The sequence below is a fragment of the Thamnophis sirtalis genome, unplaced genomic scaffold (assembly GCF_051295495.1).
Source record: "Thamnophis sirtalis isolate CommonGarterSnake01/CBP01778 unplaced genomic scaffold, rThaSir2_p1.2 scaffold_3, whole genome shotgun sequence".
Lineage (NCBI taxonomy): Eukaryota > Metazoa > Chordata > Lepidosauria > Squamata > Natricidae > Thamnophis > Thamnophis sirtalis.
Genome location: NW_028261383.1, coordinates 167,740,213 through 167,766,291, shown reverse-complemented (window position 1 = coordinate 167,766,291; position 26,079 = coordinate 167,740,213). Strand labels below are relative to the sequence as shown.

Below are 26,079 nucleotides of genomic sequence, written 5' to 3'. Positions count from 1 at the left end.
TGAACTATGTCCACATATTCATTGAAAACATAGGAATAAAATTTGACTTGGATCTGGCAATTAAAGAAGGCAAAATTAAAGAAGAAGAAAGGCTACCACTATGAGTGGAACTATCATTAGACACCTGGTGCCTAAAGAAAAAGAAAAATACTTAGAATTAATGGAACGTTCTGATTTATTGCATGACCAAGTTTTAAAAAGTCCTCTAAACTGAAATTATATCACTGAGCAGGGCAAGAGGCTCAGAAGAGACCCTGTCTACTTTTTTGGGCTGCATAGGAGACGTTCTGGTGGAGAATAGTATTTTCATATTTTACGATTGAAGTCAGCCTTGCAGGGTAAACCAAATAGAAATCACAACCAGATGAGCTAATTCTACTTTATCGTAAAGCTTTAAGTCGTATCCGACCCATTGTGACCCCATGGACAGCATTCCTCCAGGCCTTCCTGTCCCCTACCATCCTCTGGAGTCCATTTAAGCTCACGCCTACTGCTTCAGTGACTCCATCCAACCACTTCATATCATAAAGCTACATTGACATAATCTTGCAAGTCTGAAAGTATAATCCCCCCCCTACACACACACACACACACATACACACACACTCCCAATCTCCTATACAGACTGAGATACTGAGATACTGAGATCTCAGATACAGAGATTGCCCCATCTACTATCCAGCTGTAGGCTATGCTATCTCTTATCTAGTAATTCCCTTGATGGTGTCTCTTTGCCATATACCTTTATAATAAAACAACTGTGGAAGAAAAAGAACACAGTCAAATGATTATATCAGGGAATGCAAAGAGTTCTCACAAACGAAGGCAAAGGGTTTTCCTTACAGAAGTTGTAGGTATAGGCTCTTGAAAACAACAAAAAACAAATTAGAATACAGGGGGGAAAGTAATTCAGTTGGATAGATAACTGGAAAAGCAAACCACTCCATGGCTAGTATATGCATAATACTGAAGGAAAATTTGATGAAAATCTAACATGTTTGTGCCTGGAATCTAGAACATTTAAAAAAGAAACAGAAGGAATAATCATGGCAACTCCAGAAGAAGAGCTACAAATAATTGCCAACAAAAATAATGAACATATTTCCAAAATGCCAAATGGCAATTATTTAAAATTAAGAATAATACTCTAGATTGTATCTTTAATAGTAAAATCACTCAGAAGATTGCCATGATAGGATTGTAAAAATTGGAATTTAAATTGGGATTTGAGGAGAAAATACAGCATTTACAATTTGTAAATGCTACTACTCTATGACCATGTGCCTGAAAATGTTTTGCAAAATAAAGATATCAAAATTGAGGAATTTCAAGTTTCAAATGCATACAGGGTAAGGTCTGTTCACCATGGAATTCTGATCTCTAATGTGCAAATACAGATTAATTTTAATTTCTAAACCTTGAAAGATTAAAAGGATAGTTAACAGAACTGGCTTTACCTAAATTTTTGTTTTTGTTGATTTCTAGGTGAAGTCGGGATTCTTCCATGAAAGCGATTCCAAAGCTGTGGCTAAATCCATCCGTGATCGTGTCACCCTAATCAAGAAGACTCGGGAGCAAAGGCAGGTGGGCAGCCTGGAGGAAAGGAGGGACTCGCAAAGTCAGCTTCCAAGTGGATTGCCCTTACTTCAGCCGCAAGGCTCCTCATTCACCCCACCTTCTCAGCAAAGCAAGACCGAGTGTGAGGAAACAGAGGTTGATCAACATGCCAGACAACAACACGTCCTTCAACAAATGCAGCACAGTTTTTCCCTCACTGGTAATGAGCAATCATAGGCACTTAATACATAATATTATTTATTATTTATTATTACATAAATAATAAGGGTATCATTTTGTTCAGGAAATGTCTTCTCTGAGGTGTCTGAGCTTTTGGCTCCATTTTGCTGGATTAGTGAAAGCCCTTTCTGGTTGCTTTCTGTAGAATTTAATCTTGGCTGAATTGTTAGCGAATATATTATGGGAGCTGAAGCTATGTTAATAAAACCATAATAATAATGAATGAATACATTCATATGTGAGTTTAATCCATGTACATTTTTAAACAGCAATAATAGCTATCCAGAGTAACTTTTCAGCTGCTCATTTAGAAACTTTTTATTATTTTCACAAATTACTTGAAATTTTGTTGGGAGGGAGCTTATTTTCAGAACTATAAAATGCAACTGAACTATAAAATGCAACTGTTTCAGAACTATAAAATGCAACTTTCACAAGAGATAACCAATTGTGATTTCTGAAAATTGCTGCCTCTTTCAGTTGGTTTCTACCTTTTATTTGTCAAATGGCAAAACTTGAATGAGCCATCTTTTCAAACTTGTTAGTTCTTCATTCTGTTCAATACCAGCAACACAAAAGTCATTTTAATGCTTAGAGTCAATTGGTCTAGTGTTGAAGGCATTAGGCTAGAAAGCAGGAGACTGTGAGTTCTAGTTGTGCCTTAGGCATGAAAGCCAGGTGGGTGACCTTGGGCCAGTCACTATCTCTCAGTCCAACCCATCTCACAGGATTGTTGTGGGGAAAATAAGAGAAGAAAGAGGTATTAGGTAGATTTGCTGATGAGTTATTTATAAAAATAATAAATATTGATTTTAAAATGTATTTAAATAAAATAAAAATAAATGAGAGTTTAGCAGAGAGACCTCCCCTCTCAATAGAAGCTTTAGAAGAAAACTCTATGACAATGAATTGGAGCAGTGAGCTAGTGTCATTGTCAAAGCTGAATTCACTGAAAAAACATTTGCTTGTTTTTCATCATGTTCCCCACTGCAAGGGGAAGGACCAGAACACGTTGCTCCCTGGAAGCTGTTGGATCCTGTGGATTTCATGCTGCTCTAAGGAGTGTTTTTCTCGAACCTGAAACCACATTAGAGTTTTGGTTAAGATGTGGAATAATGAAGTTTAAGCACTTAATATGAAGGCTCCTAAATCCCCCCTGTCCTGTATTAGTTCCATAAATGTTCCATGGTTCATACAACAATTTGCATGGTGTGAAATGTGAGAACAGAAATGTGCAAGTCCCAAATGAATACATCTAGACAAAATGCATGCTTATTTATAGAGCCTATGTCACAGCAATTAGGCAGATAAAAGTAGTAATTTATTTTCCGCTTGATTACATCCATGGAATCAATAATCCACGAGAACTCTGGTGGTCCAACTACCGATAACTGTGGCCAGTGTTCTCATACAATCTGATAGCCACTGTGAGCCATTTACACAACACAAATCTGAAATGTGTTATTCAGAAAGTACTGAGCAGTTTACACAGTACTTTGTGAATAACAGGTTTCAGATTTGAGTTGGGTTTTCCTTTATTTTAGGCAGTGTCATACCTAGAATTCTTCTGTAACCTTATCAGTTTTGTTGCTTGATCCCTTATAAATAACTGAATCCTCGGTTCAATTTATACCATTACTTGTTTGATTGCTTCCTAGCTTGGTGTCTAAGGGCTTTTAAGGATTTTGTCCTGCCATGATCTTTTAGATTGTTTAAAAAAAGGATGATGAAGCAATTACTTAAGAAGCTTTTATTAGATATTGCTGATTTTAACCACTATGAGCAACAACTCCAGTATTCCATATCTAGCCAGCCCAGTAGAGAAGGCATTAAAGCCTCTGAAGATTTAGATATAATGGGTCATCTTGAGACTGAATTTAGACCTTCATGTGTCATAGAGATGGCTTTGCTCACTCTCAAACATAGTGTTTGATACTGTACTTATTTAAACAGATTGGTTGTGTTATCTAGAATCACTTGTGACAATTGTGGTAATTTTTAAAAGAAATATTTAGTTATTACTTGTTTTCTTTTCTTAGGGAGAAGCTTTCATTTTGTTGTATTCTTTCTGAAGTAAATATTCCATCCATACATAAAACTCCATTTCCTGACAATCCAAGTATTTGCCTGAATGAGGCAGAGGGAAGTGAAGTGGTTTTGATTTATTCTGAAAGAATGAACATTCTGCCTTTTCTTTCTTTTCACACTGACACAGCTGACAACTTGTCTGAAACAGGAGCAGGAACAGTTATACTGTCAGATGCCTCTAGCCAACATAATCTGGCATTTTCCACGGAACACATGATGGGTACTCAACAAGTCCCCAACCTCTCACAAACTGAAAATAGCAGTGTTCAAGGGCACATATATACTTCTCAACAGCTGATGGGGCATTATCAGTCCAATGCAGGGGTAAGAGGCTTATTGTATTCTTTTAAACATAGTAATTATAATTGTTGTATTAAGAAAGTATCTTTTCCTATAGGAGAAGGTGGCAGAACCTGGGGATGGAGTCAAAAGAGGACTCTCTATGTAGCCACAAACAGACTAAGTTATCCCCCCCTTGAATTCTGCCAACATTTATCAAGCACAAAATCTTTAATCGAGTAGGTTCCTAACAAAGGCATGAACAATAAATCAGTCTTAATTGGAACTTCATGTGTGGTCCTCATCTTGCATGCCTGACATTATCCCATAGAGACATGTATGGTGTGTGTGTGTGTGTGTGTGTGTGTGTGTGTGTGTGTGTGTGTATGTATGTATGTATGTATGTATGTATGTATGTATGTATGTATGTATGCATGCATGCTGGTCTTATTGTATTCGGGTCTTTTCCCGTGTAAGATTGAGCTTCTCTTGGCAACGTTTCGGCGAGGTCTCACTCACCATCTTCAGGCTGGGTTTTGGGCTTAAAGCGTGGTCGGAGCTGCCGTCTTTCTATAATCTTACACGGGAAAAGACCCGAATACAACAAGGCCAGCATACCTAGTGTGAGATTGAAATTGTCTTGGCAACGTTTCAGTGAGGACTCACTCACCATCTTCAGGTTGGGTTTTGGGACCAGCATACCTACACCCGTGAATATCTACGAAAATGTGTGTGTGTGTGTGTGTGTGTGTGTATTTGGATCTTTCCCCATGTAAGATCCAAATACAACAAGACCAGCATACCTAACACCCGCAAAAATCTATGAAAACTTTTCACAGGTGTAGGTATGCTGGTCGTTGTATTCGGGTCTTCTATATATATATCCACATTGTACCCTATTGTGCAAGTATCTCCCAGTTTCCTTCCAGGTGCAATTCAAGGAACTGGTTATTACCTTTAAAATCCTATTATGGCACAGGACTAGGTTATCTGCAGGATTGCTCTCCCTAAGGACATCTGTCCATCCTACTACCAGAACAGGGTGGGTATACTCCTAGTCACCTCCCTTAAATGTTGCCATCTTATGGTATTTAGGAACATGCCTTTCCACCTTCCCCCTGAAATTTCTTAGATCCCACCAACCCATTCTTTTAACTTTCCAAACAGCATTTAAGACCTGGCTTTTCCCCTCAAGTGCTGGCATAGGGTGAGACCGATGAGATGAATTTGTTGTGGGCTTTCATGTCAAAATGTAACTATGGTTGTTTTTTTAAAAAATATCTATGGCTTTAATTTTTTATTGTAAATAGATGCTTTTTTAATGTATTGGTTGCCTGGACTTTGGTACAAATGGGTGGTTATGTAAATTTTCTAATGAAAGAAAGGCCCAAGAACATATTTTGATTATTAATTCTGCATCCTAAGAAAATATCCTGTTTTCCCTAGGGAATGTGTGAGAAAAGGTTACAAATAGGGCAGATGAGACCAAGAGAACTGAAATGCAGACAATTGTTTTGTTTTTCTAAGTAAAGTCTGTTCATTATTCTTTATACAGGTGCAGCCGGCATTGCCAACAAATATGGCTCACCCTGGTGCTTTACCATTAATGCAGACTCAGCCTTCTGGTCTACCTACTCACAATTTGGCACCTCCTGCAACTCTCCAAGCCCAAACTTCTCCTCTTGCAGCTCAACAATTCCCAGCAAGAATGGTAAGGTTTCTCTCTAATAAACTGCATTACGTAGAAGATTTTCTAAAGCATCACTAAATGTGTCCCCTAAATTTATTTTAACCATCTAAATTAAAAAGGGTTGTAAGTTGAGGACTACCTGTATTTCCTTCAATGGAATCAATCATTGAAGGAAATACAGGTAGTCCTCAACTTACAACCACAATTGAGTCCAAAATTTCTGTTGCTAAGTGAGACATTTGTTAAGTGAATTTTGACCCATTTTATGACTTTTCTTGTCACAGTTGTTAAGTGAATCACTGTGGTTGTTAAGTTAGTAACTGGTTGTTGAGTCAATCTGGCTTCCCCATTGACTTTGCTGGTCAGAAGGTCGCAACAAAGGACACTGCACTGGGACACTGAACTATCATAAGTATGAACCAGTTGCCAAGTGTCAGAATTTTGATCATGTGGCCATGGGAATGCTGCAATGGTCATAAGTGTGAAAAATGGTCATGTCACTTTTTTCAATGCTGTTGTAACTTTGAATGGTCACTGAATGAACGGTTTTAAATTGAGGACTACCTGCAGTAGTTACTGTAGTATTACTTCTCATTTAAAGCCAAACTACGTAGTACCATTTAATGTGTATGTTTTGCCTGATGGCATCTCTCAATAGGTGGCAGTTTGTAGTATCAAGGTCAAGGGCATGTTTAATTCTCCCTTTTTTTCTTTGCAAAAACTCCAAGCTGTAGTTCTAGAATTATTCTCCTGGAAGTAAATAATGTCTAAAACCCTGATGGGAAGAACAAAGAAAATGAAATTGTAAAGTTAGGATTTGGGGAAAAAATGCTTAAGTGGGAGGTAAAATGGGTAACTACAGGTAGTTCTCAACTTACCACCAGCTGCAACCATTTAAAGTTAGAACAGACCACTGAAGAGCTACTTACTATCCAATTCTGAAGTTCCAAGCCCCCCAGTCACATGACCACATTTTGGGTTTTCAGAAAGAGGCCTGCATTTACAATGGTTTACAAGATTTGATACTTTTGCCAAAACCCAATGTTTACTTTCGATTTTTGGGAAAAATGCCCTAAAAGGTCATAAAATTGGGTTCATCACGTGGGTGACCTTTTTTACAATCCATTTTGAGTTAAAACTATAATGGGCAGGCTCCATTATAGTCATAAATCGAGTATTACCTGTATGTCCCAGCTATTTTTGTATATTATCTGTTGGTAATATTTTTTATCCAGCTAAATTATGCATCTTTGCATTGTAAAATGAGGCTTGAGAGATCTAACTTCATTAGCAAATACATCTGAGTATCCATTTCATGGCACTAATGATTGCCACTCTTTTAAGCACTCTTGTTTTGATACTTCATAGTCCTGTGTATCAGCAGGTGGCAATTCCTAAATGATTTTGCTCAGCTCCAAAGGTAAACAGGGTGAACACTGTTTACTACTTAGAAGGGAATACCAGTAATGTAGGTTAAACTTGAATTGTCAGCAAACATATCCTTTGTTACCCTATAACATATAGCTCAAAGCTGATTTTTTTGGCCAAAAACTAATTTAATAAATAATCAGATAATAATGAAACATTAGTCCCAATACACATATTTAAGAAACCATATACAGTTATTTAGGAAACAACCAGCTGTTCAGATTGTATTTATTTAGATAATCTTGAATCTTGAGATTTGTATTTCCCTTCTAAAATTTAAAGCTGGAAATGGCAAAGAAGTATGAGATGTGCATTCAGTTCAGAATTAAGTCTACTTTAGGGAGACTTGTTTATATTGATCAAGTCATACTTATTTCACTTGGTGTATTCCTGTAAAAATAACCTAATTTTCATCCATTAAACCACCATCAATTTGTATAATCCCACATCAAGTACCAAATTATGATTTTATATGTAAATAAGTATGTTTTTTAAAATAAAAGTATGCTTCCAAGTAGTGCAGCTAACAGTGAAAAAGGATCTGAAGAACTTATTTCCGTGGCTTTTTTCTTTGAACATTTACGTGCCTGAAAGCTTTTCCACTCTCACTTATAAGTCTAAAGACTTATCTAAAGATAAGGGTTGTATTTCTGGAAGCTATAGAGACTACTGTCTCTCTACAATGCATATTGCCAGATGACTAACATTCAAAAATAGCAGTTTTTGCTCAGTCATCTCAAATATAAAAATGTGAAAAACTTTCAGCATTTCCATTTATTCTTTTTAGAGCACAGCCAATTGTCCAGTTCCTATTGTTAAAGTAATTCTTTTAAAACATTGAATAAGTGTTGCCAAGGTGATGGAATTGTACAGCTGATATTTTTAACTTGTACAATACATTCTATATGTTGCTGCTTTTTATATACCCAATTGTGTCTGAAATGATGTCCAGAAGATTATTTTTATGACAACATTTTATCCTAAGCATTCTTTTCTGTATGTTGCTACTTTGCATATGCTAAGTTCTCTGTGAAATGATACTTAAAATATTATTTTTCTGACAACATTTTATAGGATAAAATCTTGATGCAAAAACAATCACTTTATCAACATCTAAAATATGTTTATTTTTTTTACCAGCCTCCAGATTCACAGGTATCCTACAGTGCAGAAAGTCAAGCTTTGGATGGATCCATCATGGGAGTTCCTCAGCAGATATTGACAATAACTTCTCCTCAGAATATACCTGCCTCACAGGTGGGGAATCAACACATGCCAACGAGCATACAGTTAACTTCTGCTGCTAGACTTGGTAGTCAGGCTACGGCTGCTGTGGGTTCGGTGGAATTAGAGACTGCTCCTGCCAATTTGGTATCTGCCAGTCAGTCCCCTGTGCTACATGGGCAGCCTTCAGTTCAATTTGTCAACAACATGCAAGTTCTTCAGTCAGTTCCACAAGGAGTTAGACTTATTCAACAACCCAAGCAAGTTTCACAGCAGGTGCCATCAACACAGCAAGTTCCTCAGCAGGTGGCATCTATGCAGCCAAGCCAGCAAATGGTTCCACAGGTGACATCATCTTCACAGCAGGTTTCTCAGCAAATTGCAGCTATGCAGCAGATTCCCCAGAAACTAATGGCTATGCAGCAGCCTCAGCAGGTAGCATCTATGCAGCCACCTCAACAAGGGGTGTCCTTGCAACAACCGCAGCAAATTCACCAGCAAGGGATGCCTATACAGCAGTCTCAGCAAGTTCCTCAACAAGCGCCATCTATACAGCAAAGCCAAACTGTTCCACATGTGGCTTCTACTCAGCAGATTTTGGAGCAGCCTCAGAAAATTTCCCAACAGGCAGCATCCATACACCAGCCTCCGCAAGTTCCTCAGCAAATTCTCCAACAAGTGGCATCAGCGCAGCAGCCCCAGCAGAATCCTCAACAAGTAACATCCACACAGCAGCCCCATCTTATTCCTCAGCAGGTTCCACAACAAGTGACATCCATACCGCAGTCACACCACATCCCTCAGCAAGTTCAACATCAGGTGACACCTTTACAGCAATCACAACAAAGTCCTCAACAGACAGCAGCCATGCCACAACCTCAACAGGTTCCACAGCAGGTGACGCCCATGCAGCAGCAGCAGCACATTATACAGCAGGTGACAGCCATACAGCAGACACAACAAGGTCCTCCACAGGCAGCATCTATGCAGCAGCCACAGCATATTCAGCAAGTTCCACAGCAGATGACACCCATACAGCAACAACAACAACAATGTCCTCAACAAGAGGCATCTCTACAGCAGCCACAGCATATTTTTCAGCAAGTTCCACAGCAGATGACACCCATACAGCAACAACAACAACAATGTCCTCAACAAGAGGCATCTTTACAGCAGCCACAGCATATTTTTCAGCAAGTTCCACAGCAGATGACACCCATACAGCAACAACAACAACAATGTCCTCAACAAGAGGCATCTCTACAGCAGCCACAGCATATTTTTCAGCAAGTTCCACAGCAGATGACACCCATACAGCAACAACAACAACAATGTCCTCAACAAGAGGCATCTCTACAGCAGCCACAGCATATTTTTCAGCACGTTTCGCAACAGGTGACACCCATACAACAGTCACAACAAGGTCCTCAGCAAGCAGCATCCATACAGCAACTGCAGCATATTCCTCAGCAGGTGACACCCATACAGCAGCCACAACAAAGTGCTCAACAGGTTCCACAGCAGGTGATACCTATACAGCAACCACAACAAAGATCTCAACAGGCCGTATCCATACAGCAGCCACAGCACATTCCTCAGCAGGCTCCACAGCAGGTGGCACCCATACAGCAACCACAAGTATCTCAACAGGCAGCATCCACACAGCAACTACAGCATATTCCTCAGCAGGTCCCTCAGCAGGTGACATCCATACAGCAACCACAACATATTCCCCAACAGGTGACGTCCATACAGCACCCACAACATATTCCTCAGCAGGTCCCACAGCAGGTGACACCCGTACAGCAGCCACAACAAGGATCTCAACAAGCAGCATCCATGCAACATGTTCCCCACCAGGGGACACCCATACAACAGCAACAGCTTATTCCACAACAGGTGACACCTATGCAGCAGCCACAACAAAGCCCTCAACAGGTGGCCTCCATACAACAGCCACAACATATTCTTCATATTCCGCAGCAGATGACATCCACACAGCAGCCACAGCAGGTTCCTCAACAGGCAACAACCATGCAGCATTCACAGCAAATGGCAACTGTTCAGGCACAACAAGTGGCATCTATACAGCAGCCACAGCAAGTTCCACAGCAGATGATATCTATACAGCAACCACAGCAAGGACACCCACAAGTTCCACAACAGGGGGCATCCATGACTCAACCCCAGCATGCTTCTCAGCAAGTTCTCCAGCAGGGGATGTCAATGCAAATGGCACCAGGACTGCAATCTCAGCAAGTTCCCAATCAGCAGATTGGATCCCTGCAGATTCCACAGCAGGTAGCCTCCATGCAGCAAGTTACACAGCATGGGACTTCCTCCCAGCAACCTCAGCTGGTCCCCCAACAGGTGGCATGTGGGCAGCCAACTTCACAATCTCAACATACTGTACCCGTTCATCAGGTCTCCGCTGTACCACAACAAATGACACTGATGCAGCAGGTCTCACAGTGCCCAGAAATATCCCTAGATACTTTGGGGCCTCAACAAGAGCAGCAAATGACTCAGATACACCATTCTACAAATCAGCATCCTTGTGTAATGCAACATACGTTATTTCATGTGCCTCCACAGCAGCAGAAAGAAGAACAGTTTGTTCTCTCTTCTAATTCCAAAGATCAGTTGCCGGCTGTCTCTCAGCAAGACATGGAAAAGCATCAGCAATCTGAATTCTCAGGTTCAACTTCAGAAAAGGTGGCTTATCCCATCCAGACCCAATATCAGCTGCAAAGCCAGGAACAAATGATATATGCAGCACAATCTCCACACAACCCATCCGTTTCAGAGCAGCTGCAACACCAGCTAGAGCCAACTAACCAGCTGCAGGGTCCAGAGCAAGCTGCATGTCAGATGCATGTCACTTTTGCAGCACAGGGGTCAAATCAGGCGCCTTGCACAGAGCCATTGGTTTATGCAGCTTCTGGAGTATATTCAGGACATTCTTTGGACCAGTCAGCATATGTTTATCAAGGACAGGCAGCATATATAACTCAACCAACATATATGGCTCAACCTCCAGAGATTCAGCAAGCTCATTTAACAGTACGGAATACTGATCAGCCAGGTTTTGCCATGCATTCACCTGATCAGTCATTGCACCTGTCGAATGATGGAGATGCTGGCAACATGGAATTGCAGATCTGTTCAACACAATCCACAAAAACCCATCCTTACCCTTCTGAGCCACATCTGCCTGAACCATCAATATATCTTATCCAGCAAGATTCTAGCTTGGGCCACCAGCAGCTGCACCCACCACATGTGGCACATAAAATTCCAGAAGGACAACAGTCAGGGCCACAGGCACCTTTTGCTTCAACTCAGCCATCTTTCACGCCACAAATGAAACCACAACCTCCTTATCAGGAGTTTAGCCAGCAACCTATTACTCAGCCACACAAAGCCACAATCCCTCAATCTGCCCTTGTATCAGAACAGCCAGAACAAGCTTATACCATGCAACAATCTTTGGATGCGCCAGGACTGTTGAATCATGCTCCTCTCCTCCAACAGTCTCATGCATTTCAACCAATTGACAATAACCAACAGTTTATTTCTCCACCAGCACAATCAACATACATTCAACAGCAGACAGTATGTCCGAACTCAGTTTTATCTGCAGAATTGATTGTCCAGGAGCAGATGCCTATGGCAGCTACTTTGAACCAGCAAACAGCATTTACTGCTGTGAATGAACCAAACCAAGAGTATCATCAAGGACAAGACATTCCACAGGTACGCCAGTTGTTATATTTACAAAAAAAATAATCACTTTCTCAGCTATTTAATCCCAGAGAAGGGCAGAGAAAAAAAGGCTTATTATAAGAGAACTCCCCTATTCCTTGATAGCTGTGCAGAGTTCATCCTATGCTGCCATGGTCATAGGCTCTTAAGTGCAGGTTTACTATGGAAACATTTTTTGGAGTAAAAAATCAAGGTTTTTTTTTTAGTTTTTTTAGTTTTCCCTCATCCCCACCTTTTAATCTCTTGGAAAGAATTTTGTCTTTTGTTTGTAATTTTTGCCAAACCACCAAATCCATGAACATATTACTAGGGAGTGGTAAAAACACATACTGTGCGCACCTCTTGCCAGCCAGTTGATTTTCAAGTCTCTGCTGGGAGAGACGTGGGCGTATGCGCGGGGATGGTGCGGTCACACATGCATGTGGGGGGGGGGTTGCACGTGCATGCGCAGAGGTGAGGCGGATACAGCGCCTCCCTGCTTTGTGCTAGCAGGCCTCCCTGAAGCCTCCTGGGACCAAAAGCATCTCCCCATCCCCTGCGCATATGCGCACAACCCCCATTTTTGGTTCCAGGAGGCTTCAGGGAGGCCTGCTAACACCTAAACGGCGCTCATGGGGGGAGCTTGGGGGAGTCACCTGCACAGGGGCAGAGCCTGGGCGAGGCATTGGATTATGGGTGTTGGCACGTGCGTGCTTTTGGCACCCGAGGGAAAAAAGGGTCGCCATCCCTGTTCTAGACTCTTCTGAAAACATCCAGTGTTGGAGCACCCATGATTTCTGGAGGCAATTTAAAAGATTAAAAAATAGGTATAATCCAAGAGGGGTTGAGCATTCCCATGCCTTTCTTTGACTCTATGCCTCTGCTAACATGTTACTTGATTGCATTTGATCCTATTTGCTGTGCCATCCTGGTTCTCAATTACTTATCTCAGTATATGATTTGTCTCTTTTATCATCTTCACCCATATAATATAATTCCAACTGTGTATGGCCCCCTCCCCTACTTCATGATTCTTTCTCTGATACTTGACTTCTAATACCTATCATTACTTCAGAATTTTCTTTCCTTCTTCTTGCTGACTCTGTCCTTTTCTTTTTAGCTTCCTGGGCATTTTGCCCTGTAACTTAAATTGTATACAAGTATCACATCTCAGTTATCCTGTCTTCTTAATGATACAGTTCACCATCTTCTTGGATACAGCTTAAAGTTTTAATTTCACAAAAATTGCTATCTCATACCTTAAAATCCTTAAAGAAGACTGGCTTGAGTCTTGAATCCCATGAAGCCTTTTAATTCTCTTAGCACTTAGATTATTAATGAGCTTTAAAAATAGCACACATATAGAAGAGGTTTCATTATACTATAAATCACTGGCTGTAGCAATCTTTGGATTATGTTTCTATATGCCTATTGTACTGTTGCTTTACATATCTTTTTGTTGGATTATTTTGGTTAGAACAATTATCTTTAGTCTAATGTTTATATCTGAAGGCTAAAATCACATGAAAAGTCCTGCATACTAGAAAGCAGTTCCTATTTAATTTTTGAGTAGAAAAATGGCCCTAAATCAGGGCAGCAGTATCAGTTGTACTTGGATGAAGTACAATAAAATCTGAGAAAGTTACAAACAATTGTTTCCTTATTAGTGATTTGTAGCCTCATTTAACTCATTTAATGGTTAATCATTTAACCATCACTGTGCCAATATAACAATAATGAAGAGGTACTTTATCTTGTCACGAAGATAATGATGTATAGAAGACTATAAAATAATAAGAAAATGGCTACAATACCACAGTTTAAGTAGCTAAGAGGAAAAAAGGAAACACAATACTGTGTTAAAACTTCCAAGGTAAAAATATTGTGCTGATTTATCTTTGATGCCTTAGCTAGTAAAACATGAGTATGTGCTATATCATACACATAAACAATTTGCCTGTTCTGGAGTTAGTTCTTTTCTAAAAGGTTTACTCTATTCAGAGGAAATTAGCAAATGATACACATCAGTTTACCCCCTCTCTCCTCACAGGTTTCCATCTCAGTATCAGATGAACCTGAGCATCAGCCAGCAGTTCAAAAACAAGAGTCTATTCAAGGGTGAGTTTGCTCTAAGATTAATTCACTTGGCTATCACAGCAGCAAAGGGGATTGGATTTCAGCTGACATTATCCAAGAGTCAATATAGCAAAACTGGAGACTCCGAAGTGGGGGAAAGGTAGCTTAGAATATTATGCCCAAACTTGGTGAACATTCTTTATTCATAAGTGAAGAACTAAGAGGACTGTGAGTGTGTCCAGAAACAGAAGATGACTTGAGAAAGTAATAGCTCTCAAAGAATGTGAAAAGAAAGATGAAATGTTTAGTAGGTTCTTTTAATCAAATGAAATATTTTTTTAAAAAACTTGTGGATTCTCTTTACTGAAATAGTTTAGATCAAGCATTTTTAAGAGTGTGTGTCTTTAACACTCTCTTTTAAGTTATTAAAAAAGTTTTTTGCTGCATCATTTAGTTTCAATACTTGGCCATTTCTCTGACTCCCTATGGCAAAATTACCTTCTGTATAGTAGGCCCACATTGTTTTCTACATACTATTGCAGCAGAACATAACAGCAATGGGCAAAACTCAAGCTACAACATCGCATTTGTAATGATCCGTATAGCTATGCCTTCCCTGTCCTATATAGACATGTGCAATCTACCCTCATGCCCATTTTCCTTTGTTAGAGGACAGCATAGAAATATAACAAACTGCCATTGAAGAAAGCTCGAATTCTCCTGTTCCCTAGGTTGGAATGTAGTGGGGGAGTGAAAGGATGTGTTGATATGCCCAAATCTGTTTTATATTTGAGTGAAATTGTATGGCTGTGGTTTTTGTCTTGGCATGACTCACATGGCCCTCACTCCCTCTATTCCAAGGTTGTGAGCCATACCTTATTAATTAATTATTGCAATGAGGACTTTCTGACTCAGAGTAATATAGATTAAAGATAATATGTTTTGACCCAGGTTTAAGTTAAATTGCATATTCTTTAAAGTTGTAAGTACAAAGTATCCCCAAAAGAATGATTGCCACCATTGAAGTAAGAAGACAAAATCTGTTTTATAATACAAATAAAGAATCAATTTGGTAGTTTTTCAAACATAATAATTTATACTATTTCCTTGTCAAAAGCATTTTCATCCAGTAGATATATGTGTTCAGCATGAGCAGTGAGGGACATTTTTATCATTTTTAAGTTACTGAACAAGTAGTGCCTGATGTGTTCAGCATGAGCAGTGAGGGACATTTTTATCATTTTTAAGTTACTGAACAAGTAGTGCCTGCCATAGTCTATATTTTATTTTTTCTGCATTTATTGTTTGGCTCTGACTTAAGTTATTGGTATATTGGAAATTACATTTTATACTTACTAATATTTAGAAAGTTTAGGAGGTAAGGATATGCCTGTCTCCTAATGTTTCTGTTTCCTTCCTTTTGTTTAGCTTGGTACAGGACCTTCCAAAGGAAGGTGTGACTGGCTGTGACCTTCCATGTGGAAATGGCAAACAAGACAAGAGCAAACAGAGAAGGACCTCCTGTGCCCGACCAGAGAAGGGAACCAAATTTCAACTCACAGTGCTGCAGGTTTGTATATTTTTAAACTAGAGGCTTTTAAATAGAGGTATACAACAAAATAGCTGACCAGGTTTCTTGCCTTCTCGGACTTTATTTATTTTTAACAAAGAAGTTACTAAAGTTAGCTGTGAAGCAAAGCATCATCAAGTAGCATCACTTTTCTTGAGAAAAATGCCACTGGCCTTCACATAGCAGTTACAGGAACACTTAATAAATAAATAAAAAACAGTGAGCAACTGCACCCCAGTACCTTGCTTGGAATGTGCTTAGAATAGACGTCAAAGATAATTTTGGAGAAGTAGAAAGTAAGCTTATCTAATAACTAATATCTGAGAGACCGCCTCCTGCTACATACCTCCCAATGGCCGATAAGAACTCACAGGCTAGGCCTCCTCCGAGTGCCATCGACAATGCCGGCTGGCGACCCCTCGGGGGAGAGCCTTTTCTGTAGCTGTTCCAGCTCTGTGGAACGATCTTCCCATAGAGATCAGGACCCTTCCCACTCTCGCGGCCTTCCAAAAAGCCACCAAAACTTGGCTGTTCCGGCAGGCCTGGGGCTGTTGATCTATGAATTAGGTCCAGCCCCTAGCTAAGCCGAATGTATGTTGTATTTTTTAAACTGTTTTCATTTCTCCCCTATTTGTTATTTTATTTTATCTCGTATTTGTAAGCCGCCCAGAGTCCTACGGGATTGGGCGGCATATAAGCTTATTAAATTACGAATTACGAACTAATTGTTTTATGACTGGCCATTTTATGGGCCCAATTTATATGTAGGCAAAATTTGTATTTGTATTTTATTGGTCTTGTATGCCGCCCACTCCCGAAGGACTCCGGGCGGCTTACAATAAACAAAGGAAGGGGATAAATAGACAAATAGACAAACAACAATTTAAAATACACAACATTCATAGTTCCCGTGGGGCTGGCTATTTCTTTTAAAGGTTTTTATTTTCCATTTTATCATTTTCATACACTCACATATATACTGTGCATAGCCGGCGCCATACAACATTAAACAATAATCGCAGCAATACCTCTTGTCAACAATACCCAAAAAAATACAAACCCAATATACCTCTTCCCCTCTCTATACACCTCTTTCTTCCACCGCCCTCCAACTTTCTATCTTCCCTTCATCCTCCTCCTCTACCCTACTTCCCCTCTCCCTCTACCACTCCTCTCTCCTGATCCCCTCCCTCCCTTCCTTCTCACCCTCCCTCCCATCCTCTCTCCCGTGCCCTCTCTACCCATCTTTCTTCTATCCCACTCCTCCTCCCCTTGGTGTATTTCCACTATATGTCAGTGTACTTAAGGGGCTGGCTATTTCAACAGCCCCCCAGCCTGCCGGAGCAGCCAGATCTTAGTGGCTTTGCGGAAGGCCGGGAGAGTAGTAAGGGTCCGGATCTCCACGGGGAGCTCGTTCCAGAGGGCTGGAGCTGCAACAGAGAAGGCTCTCCCCCGGGGGGTCGCCAGCCGACATTGGCTGGCAGATGGAATCCGGAGGAGGCCTAGTCTGTGCGATCTGATCGGTCTATGGGCGGTAATTGGCAGGAGGCGGTCTCTCAGGTACCCAGGTCCGATGCCATGTAGGGCTTTATAAGTAACGACTAGCACCTTGAAGCGAGTCCGGAGAGTAATGGGTAGCCAGTGCAGCTCGCGGAGGATATGTGTAACGTGGGTGTACCTGGGTGCACCCACGATCGCTCGTGTGGCTGCGTTCTGGACTAGCTGAAGTCTTCGAACACTCTTCAAGGGCAGCCCCATGTAGAGTGTGTTACAGTAATCCAGTCTTGAGGTCACAAGGGCGTGAGTGACTGTCTGAAGGGCCTCCTGATCCAGGTAGGGTCGCAATTGGTGCACCAGGCGAACCTGGGCAAAGGTCCCCCTGGTCACAGCCAACAAATGGTGTTCTAAAGTCAGCTGGGGATCCAGGAGGACTCCCACATTGCGAACCCTCTCTGAGGGGCGTATAATTTCACCCCCCAGCCTGAGAGGTGAAATACTTGGCCAATCTTTGGGAGGGAACATCAGTAGCCACTCGGTCTTGTCTGGATTGAGTGCCAACTTGTTTACTCCCATCCAGACCCTAACAGCCTCCAGGCACTGGCACATCACTTCTACTGCTTTGCTGAGTTGGCACGGGGCGGACAGATACAACTGCGTATCGTCCGCATATTGGTGGTACTTAATCCCGTGCCGGCGTATGATCTCACCCAGCGGCTTCATGTAGATGTTAAATAGGAGGGGGGACAGGACCGAACCCTGCGGCACCCCATAATTGAGGGGCCTTGGGGTCAACCTCTGCCCTCCGACCAACACTGACTGTGACCTGTCCGAGAGGTAGGAGGAGAACCACCAAAGCACGGTGCCTCCCACCCCCACCTATCGCAACCGTTGCAGAAGGATACCATGGTCGATGGTATCGAAGGCCGCTGAGAGGTCAAGGAGCACAAGGCTAGAGGGGTGACCCCTATCCCTCGCTCGCCAGAGATCATCGATCAGCGCGACCAAAGCAGTTTCCGTGCTGTAACCAGGCCTGAAACCCGACTGAAAGGGATCCAGATAATCGGTTTCATCCAAGGACCGTCGGATTTGAGAGGCCGCCACTTTCTCAACAATCTTCCCAACAAAGGGCAGGTTGGAGACTGGACGATAGTTGCTCAAAATGGCTGGGTCCAGAGATGGTTTCTTCAGGAGTGGTCTCACCACCGCATCCTTTAGGAGGAGCGGGAAAATTCCCTCCCGGAGAGAGGTGTTAACTATCGTCCTGATCCAGCCGCGTGTCACCTCCCTGCTGGTCGAGACCAGCCAGGAGGGGCATGGGTCCAGTATACAAGTGGAGGCACTCACCGCTCCCATGGCCTTGTCCACTTCCTCAGGAGAGACAAGTTGAAACTCAATCCATGAAGTATGCTCCTTCTATAATCACAATTTTCTGACAGTGCTTGAGATACACTTTCAAAATTACAAATAATTCACTAGCACCAAAATACTTGCAGGATCCTGGAGAACAGGATGTAGAAGAGGAACAGGATTACATAATAGCATATCTTCAGATCTTATGACAACATCAATACAGAGATTGCTTACCTGAGCGTTAAGTCCTAGTGTTTTTACAATTCTGGTTATTGCTTGCAGTTAAAACAATGATTTAATGTTGCCATGCATTCAATAAAGTGAGTTCTACATATTGACTGTATGAAACAGTGACCAATTTTAATTGACTCACAATTGGCTGAGTTTGTATATTACGCTAACACATAGGTTATATTTTGTAAACTACAGTGCTTGTGTTCACCCATAGCTAAGCAAAAAATAAAAACAAGACAAACCACATTAATTTTATTGCAGGTGGAGAATTATTTTCTCTGTTTCTGTTAAGAACCAATACTTTGATCAATCTCTTCTAATTCACAGGCAATATTTCAGATATGTGTGAATATTTATATTGCAGGATGAAGAAAGAACAGAACCAATTAGTTTCACTCTACTGACACAATGTTTCAATCATTAGAAGATGAAGTAGTCACCTATGATTCCTAATTCTTTCTTCTGTGTAATTATGATACAGTATATGACCTGCAATACATGCATTAAAAGAAAAAATATTGACAGGATTGAGCTTTGACATATTAAAGACAATTATAATAGTGCTTTGTTGTTGAACTGGTCATGTAATTTATGGGAACGAGTGGCAAAGTATAATTTACCTTAGATGTTAAAGACAGAAAAATGTATTTTGCATCTGTCTAATAGCACAATGTCTTTTTTGTTGCTGTTGAATCAGGTATCAACATCTGGAGACAATACTGTTGAGTGCCAACTTGAAACGCATAACAACAAGATGGTTACATTTAAATTTGATGTTGATGGAGATGCTCCAGAGGACATAGCTGATTACATGGCAAGTTACATATGCCTTGCTTCAAAGTAGATAATTCCTTACTAATGGCATTCAAACCTCTTAATTTTTTTTAGATGCTGCATAGTTCAAATGCAAGTACCCTTTTTCTTCATGATATTTCACAAGTTATATAGAGCTTCCTAAAGCCAAATCTTAGTTTTGCAGCTCATATGCCTACATTTGATTTATTTGAGAATTAATTTTGATACTGGTTTTGGGGTAAGAGTATTAAAATGAAGAGGATTGGGGGCTGTTCAAGGAATGTCTGAGAATAAAGGCTAGAAATATATAACTGCACTTTACTTTTGGAAATATCACATTTGGAATCTCTGAAAGTTGTTAGATTCCTTTAGACTGGTAATATAATTTATATTTTAGTCCTAAATATTTTATTATTTGTTAAATGTATTCATCACTCATCCCGCCATGGGGCTATTCTAGGGGCAGGGAGGAGCTTACAACAGTTAAAATGAGATTTTTAAAAATTAAACGATAGCAAAGTAATGAAATAATAAAATAAAGAAGGAAACTACAATAAAATGAATTTTTAAAAAGGAGGAGGAGCAGGAAGCATGGGGGGGGGGGGAATATGAGCTCAGTTAATTAGTCTAGCAGCCACCTCTAGTTGAAGTACTCCCCCATTGGGTCTGCAAGCCAGCTGGCAAAACTAGCTTTTCAGGCCCTTGGTGGAAGGAGAGTGGTGGCAAACCTCATCCCATGGGGGTGGGCAGGTTGTTCCCCCTCAGTGCTACAGTAGAGAAAGCCTTTTTCCTGGATCCTGCTAGTCGAAGTTCCATGACCTACTGGCATGAATACCTGAGAGTATATTACCTGGGTGTAGGAGACAGGAGGAGAAAAGAAACAGTAGAAAAACATTTAAAGAGTGGTCTACGTTTAAATTAGCAGAAGGAGATTTTGAAAGCATATACATGTCATATCTGAAAGCTAACTTTCAAAGTTAGAAGAACTGGACACTGGCATCATGTGAGAAGAGTTTACATTTCATAAAGGAACACAATACAGCATTATTGGGAAATAAAGCTTCAATAATTTTTTTAGAATACTTTTTTCAAGATTAATGTTCTTTTCAACATATTTGTAATAACTCTGAATATTTGGAATGTGAATATTTATGGGTGAGATCTAATTTTCTACAGCCTATTGGAATGGGTGATAGCCAGAATTTGAAGAGCAAAATAAGGTTTGTATCCATATCTTCTATCCTGTTTCTCCCACCCCTCTTCTCTTTCCCACTTACTAGGTTGAAGATAATTTTGTATTGGAAAATGAGAAGGATAAATTTGTTGATGAATTGCGAGCTATTGTTTGCCAGGCTCAAGACATCATTTCTAGTCTTCCTATTGAAGAACGAGCCACTGGCATGGAATCTGCTCCTTCTGATCCAAATAACTGCCAAGTAAGTTAAGCTTCTTTAGTAATGCCAGTTTTCTGGAAAGATGTGTACTTATATTGGGAAACTCCCTTTTTATATTTATCTATTCATTTTTAATTCAGACAGGATCTTCTGAACAAGTTCAGATAAATCCAGCATCTACTCAAAGTGGCAGTAAGTAACTATTTTAAAACATTTAACCCTGCAGGACCAAAGCAACACTCTGAAACTCACAAGAATAAAACCATCCTCATCTAAAAATAAATCTTGGAACACAGTGGATTTTTGGCAAAGGTCTATTCTCAGCTCTTTTCCCTTTTGTCCTTTCAATCCCCTTATGATAGTTTACCTTTGATTCTCTGGACTGCTGCAGACAGTCAGTAGTTGACTCTCTGCAGTAGTCCTGTTCATTTTATGGAATGTTCTAAACATTTTAATGACATCATAGGCTGAAGAATGGTAAATAATGAGCTCCTAATGAGTGTTGCTAAATTAGCATCATTTCTGGAGTTGGCTTGGTGGACCTTTAAGAAAATTTAGAAATATTAGGAGCCCATTTGGTAAAAGCTATGCCTCATAGACAGGTAAGTTGTATTCGCTACCAACTCCTTAAGATTATCCCTGGATTGAAAAAAGGGACTTACAACTGTTTTTCACACTTACAACCATTGCTGCATCCCCATGGTCATGTGACCTACACTCAGATGCTTGGAAACTGACACATATTTATGATGGTTGCAGTGGCCCCGGGGTCATGTGATCTCCTTTTGCAACCTTTGGACAAGCAAAATCAATGGGGAAGCCAGTTTCACTTAACCACATGTTATTAACTTAAGAACTACAGTGATTCACTTCACAACCATGGCAAGAATGGGGCAAAACTCATTTAACAAATGTCTCACTTAGCAACAAACATTTTAGGCTCACTTGTGGTCGTACGTTGAGGACTATCTATATTAACTAGTGAAAATGTATGTCAAAGCAGCAAAAGATATTGAGTACTACATTTGCATTAAGGATAAAAATGGATGGCAGGGCAAAGTTAATCTTGAAAGGCTAGCAGCAATATTTTGATGAAAGCTCTGGTTTCAGATTTCCACACTTGCAAATCCCTGTTGGCTCCTCTGACATTGGCCCAGGCCTGCACAGGACTATGCATCTCAAGAGGTTATCAAAGCTATCAACGACATGAATTTTAAGTACGTGGCCATAATGTGCCCTGAGCTACTCATAAAATGGGTCATAATGCCAGCATTATGCCAACACCAGCAGCTGAATAAAATGTGCCTCCAGCCTTTTGACAACTTTCCTATGAAAGTTGGCACACACTTAAGGTTTGGCATTATCGCCATTGCTGATAATTCACATCATGGATACCATCATGCAAGACCTGTATCCTAGTTTCTCCTAGGCCTTGCTCCAGGACAATGATGTCCTACTCGCAGCTATTACAGAGAGCACTACTGCAGCACTGCAGTGCTGGAATGAACATTTTAGCCAATTTAGTTTGCATTTTAACATCCAGAAAGACAGCAAGGAAGGGAGGGAGGATTGATTCTAATATTCCTTGCCAGTTTCCCCCAAGGAAACTTAATGGAGAAGCCAACAGGAAGTCCAAAGTCACTCATAATCCCACTGCTTTTTAGTCCACCCCTGCTCATTCTGGTTGTCTCTTTAATAAAATATCTCTGAAACGAGGACCCAATGGATTATGGGTTGTCTAGGGTGAAATATTTATTGTGATCCTTTATATAATACAAAATCAGTCTGTTTCAAACATGGTTGATTTCATAATTTTGTTACAATAATTGCATTAACAGAACAATAGCAGTTTTATTATTATTCTCATCTGTTTTTTTGTAATTTTGTAATTTCACATAATTCTAACATGCATGTCTTTTAGGTCCCCAGAGTACTGGAATGTTTATGATTCTGGCCATAATCCAAAGTTCCATAATTCAAACATCATCATATTTTGTTCCAACCTGGTTTTCTGTAGAGCTATTTGGCAATATCTACAGTTCTTTTGGGTTGAACCAGCCAATAAAGCTACTAAATAAATATTAGGATACAACTTGCAGAATTTTCAGCTATTGTGCTGGCTGACAGTTTTGGGAGATAGAATTAGCAGGTTGGGGAAGACTGAGTTGAGTGATAATTAGTTGTGTTTATAAAGCAGAAATCTTATCGTATGTGAAGACAATTGTAAAACATATGGAGCTTTCAAAAGCAAATTATGATGGTTACTTGGTTTGTTTAAATCTTGGTGGAGCTTGATACAGCTCCACCACTAATAGAGATAGCCACTAATCCTGCAATCTATGGTGTGAGTAAAAGTTATGGATCTTTTTCTGGGTTAAGTGATTAATGACACAATCAATGTAAATTTTGATAAAATAGAAATATGTAGTGCAAGCCAGATGTGTATCAGAAATCCTTCTCTTGAGAAAGAATAAAACTCTGGATTAAAAAGAAATCTGTTGAATTCATTAATAATCTGAGTATTTTATTGATTACATTTTAGACATCTTTTTTCCTTTGTTGATTTGAGTTTTGTTCTATGGAAATTAAACTCATGATTACTGTCTGATACTTCAGCAGTGCTATTGATTGATTCAGTTGAAATTAAATAATAGTACAAATGAATAAAATTAATTAATACCGAATGGTTCTATTGAAGCAGGATCAATATATCATGTACCAATACATTTAATAAAGATGGTGTGTCACCACACAAAGGACAGGGGTGTTGCATAATGCAAATTTCATATGTATATGCAATTTATGATAAATATGGTGGAAATATGGCCTTGAAAGCATTGTTTTTACTAATGAACATCTTTGAATTTAGGCTTTGGGATAGGGTGGTATCAAGCATCTGTAGAATTTTATCCGATTGTTCCTCCAGATATTCACAACCTGTGATCTCAGTGTTGTATTGTTTTCTTGCAGTTAATGTTGTAAATCACGAATAATGAGTTTCTTATGAAGTTAGATGGTCTCTAAATTGAATTAATTAATACATTAACAATGAATAAACAAATGTGTGTCTATTGTCATCCAGAAGATGGATAATTTTGAATAAACAATTTATACAGAAAGGAAAGAAGAAAGGCTTTTATATTTCATTAGTAGCTTCTAAAGAAACACTACTTTCACATTTAAAAATGCATCTAAATAAGGTTTAAAAAAACCATGTAGGAAGAAAGTCCACTTTTCACACAGTGTCAGAATTAGTATTTACTCCGATGTACACACTTTAATGTTCCCTTATGTCTATTAACCCTAATCCTAATATTAATCCTAATATTAAGGATTATCACAGGGATTCTAATTAGCTGGATTACAGTGATCCAGGCTTGGTGGGGGGGAGATTATTCGTGTTCATCAATGTACACATTGGTCATTTTAACTCTTTAAAAACAACTTTTCTTAGGCTCTGGGAACAGCAATTATGAAAATCCAGGAAAAATAAAACTCTTTCCATGTGCTTACTATCCACAAGTGTGACATGAACGCCCATGCATATTGGAAATCATTTTTTTCGCCTTCAAATCCAGATCTCTGGATAGCTCTACTGATTGTCATATTATTTTACTTCTAAGATTCCTTTTTTTTTTTGCAACAGCAGTGCTGTTTTTGTAATTATCTAAACAATGAAGTAATCTCCCCTTTTTGCTTCTCTCTCCCCTTTTTAGGTGATGCTGCTCCCCAGTCATCCCCTGTTGGCCGCTGGAGGTTTTGCATCAACCAAACAATAAAGAACAGAGACACCCAGGCATCTTATATCCCAGTACAGTCAATGAAAACTATTCAAGGATGTCAGACAACAGGTGAATACATGGTTTAGTTTTTAAAAAGGCAGATTTTTTCTTTTGGGGTAGTATAATATCTGGGTGATTTTGAAACTGGGCTTTAGTTAAATAAGAGTGGCTCAGATTGCAAAGAATTAGGGGAATGGTTGTGAAGAACAGCAGACCATTTGAGAATCTGCATTTACTTGAAAGGAAGGCAATATGAATTTGAAACCATGCCCCATCCCTCAGAAGATTAAACAAATTTACAAAAAGTCTTATTTGCCCTGTGATCGCATTCCCATTTTGAAAGCAAATTATTGGGAGGGGGAGGAGAATAATAATAAAGTATTTCGCTATGAAGATATATTCCTATGAATCTCTTCATAGGAAAAATACTTCATTACTTTAGAGATAGCCAATCCAGTTAATAGCGGTTATTTGATCCTTGAGATCCCAGCTTCTTAACACAATGCTAAAGTGATTATGTTCATATTTTGAGTGACTGTTTTCCATTTTATGGATATTTCACACTTTTTATCCTTTTTTTCAGTCACTCTTAAAAACATATTTGCTTATTTGTTTGTAGCCTTATTGATTCATGCACAATAATTATAGTGACAGAATTAACTTTGCCATTTTTTACTTTCTTTTCTTAGATTAGTATGGTGATGGATAGTCATAAAGAATGACAGCACAAACTATATAAAATCAGCTTTAATACCTGCAGCAAATATTCTTGTTTTAATAGAGAACACAGCATAATCAGCTTCATCCATATTCAGTTCAATACTGAATTTGTGTCATATCACTCCTGATAAAGAAAATTAGTGATTTAATTGGCATTAGGGTTGGGCAAGAAATAAATATATCACTGTCTTATAATAATTAACATTTTACGTATATTTAATAAAACAATAAACTTTCCATCTTAATAAAATGATTTCTTTGGAAATAAGTAAAAAAACAATCATTTTCCCAGACATTAAATATTACTGTTCATAAAATCTTGTTTTCTTCCCCTCCGCTCCCCTCCCCAACCCATCCTTTTAGTTTTTACTGTGCTATTTTTTATTACTTCTAATCCAAACGTCTTAA

The 26,079-nt window shown here is 39.6% G+C and overlaps 1 protein-coding gene across 3 annotated transcripts in view; it reads left to right on the top strand.

Moving 5' to 3' along the window:
• The window catches only part of WNK3 (WNK lysine deficient protein kinase 3), an 83,368-nt gene that overhangs the window by 40,816 nt on the left and 16,473 nt on the right, over positions 1-26,079 (top strand). For all 3 annotated transcript variants that reach the window (XM_087710831.1, XM_087710833.1, XM_087710832.1), the window contains 10 exons: positions 1,486-1,777; positions 4,013-4,209; positions 5,720-5,875; positions 8,423-12,262; positions 14,301-14,368; positions 15,755-15,896; positions 19,678-19,794; positions 21,056-21,211; positions 21,310-21,361; positions 24,886-25,020. In XM_087710831.1, coding sequence (XP_087566957.1) covers positions 1,486-1,777; positions 4,013-4,209; positions 5,720-5,875; positions 8,423-12,262; positions 14,301-14,368; positions 15,755-15,896; positions 19,678-19,794; positions 21,056-21,211; positions 21,310-21,361; positions 24,886-25,020 — 5,155 coding nt within the window. The remainder of the gene's footprint in view (positions 1-1,485; positions 1,778-4,012; positions 4,210-5,719; positions 5,876-8,422; positions 12,263-14,300; positions 14,369-15,754; positions 15,897-19,677; positions 19,795-21,055; positions 21,212-21,309; positions 21,362-24,885; positions 25,021-26,079) is intronic.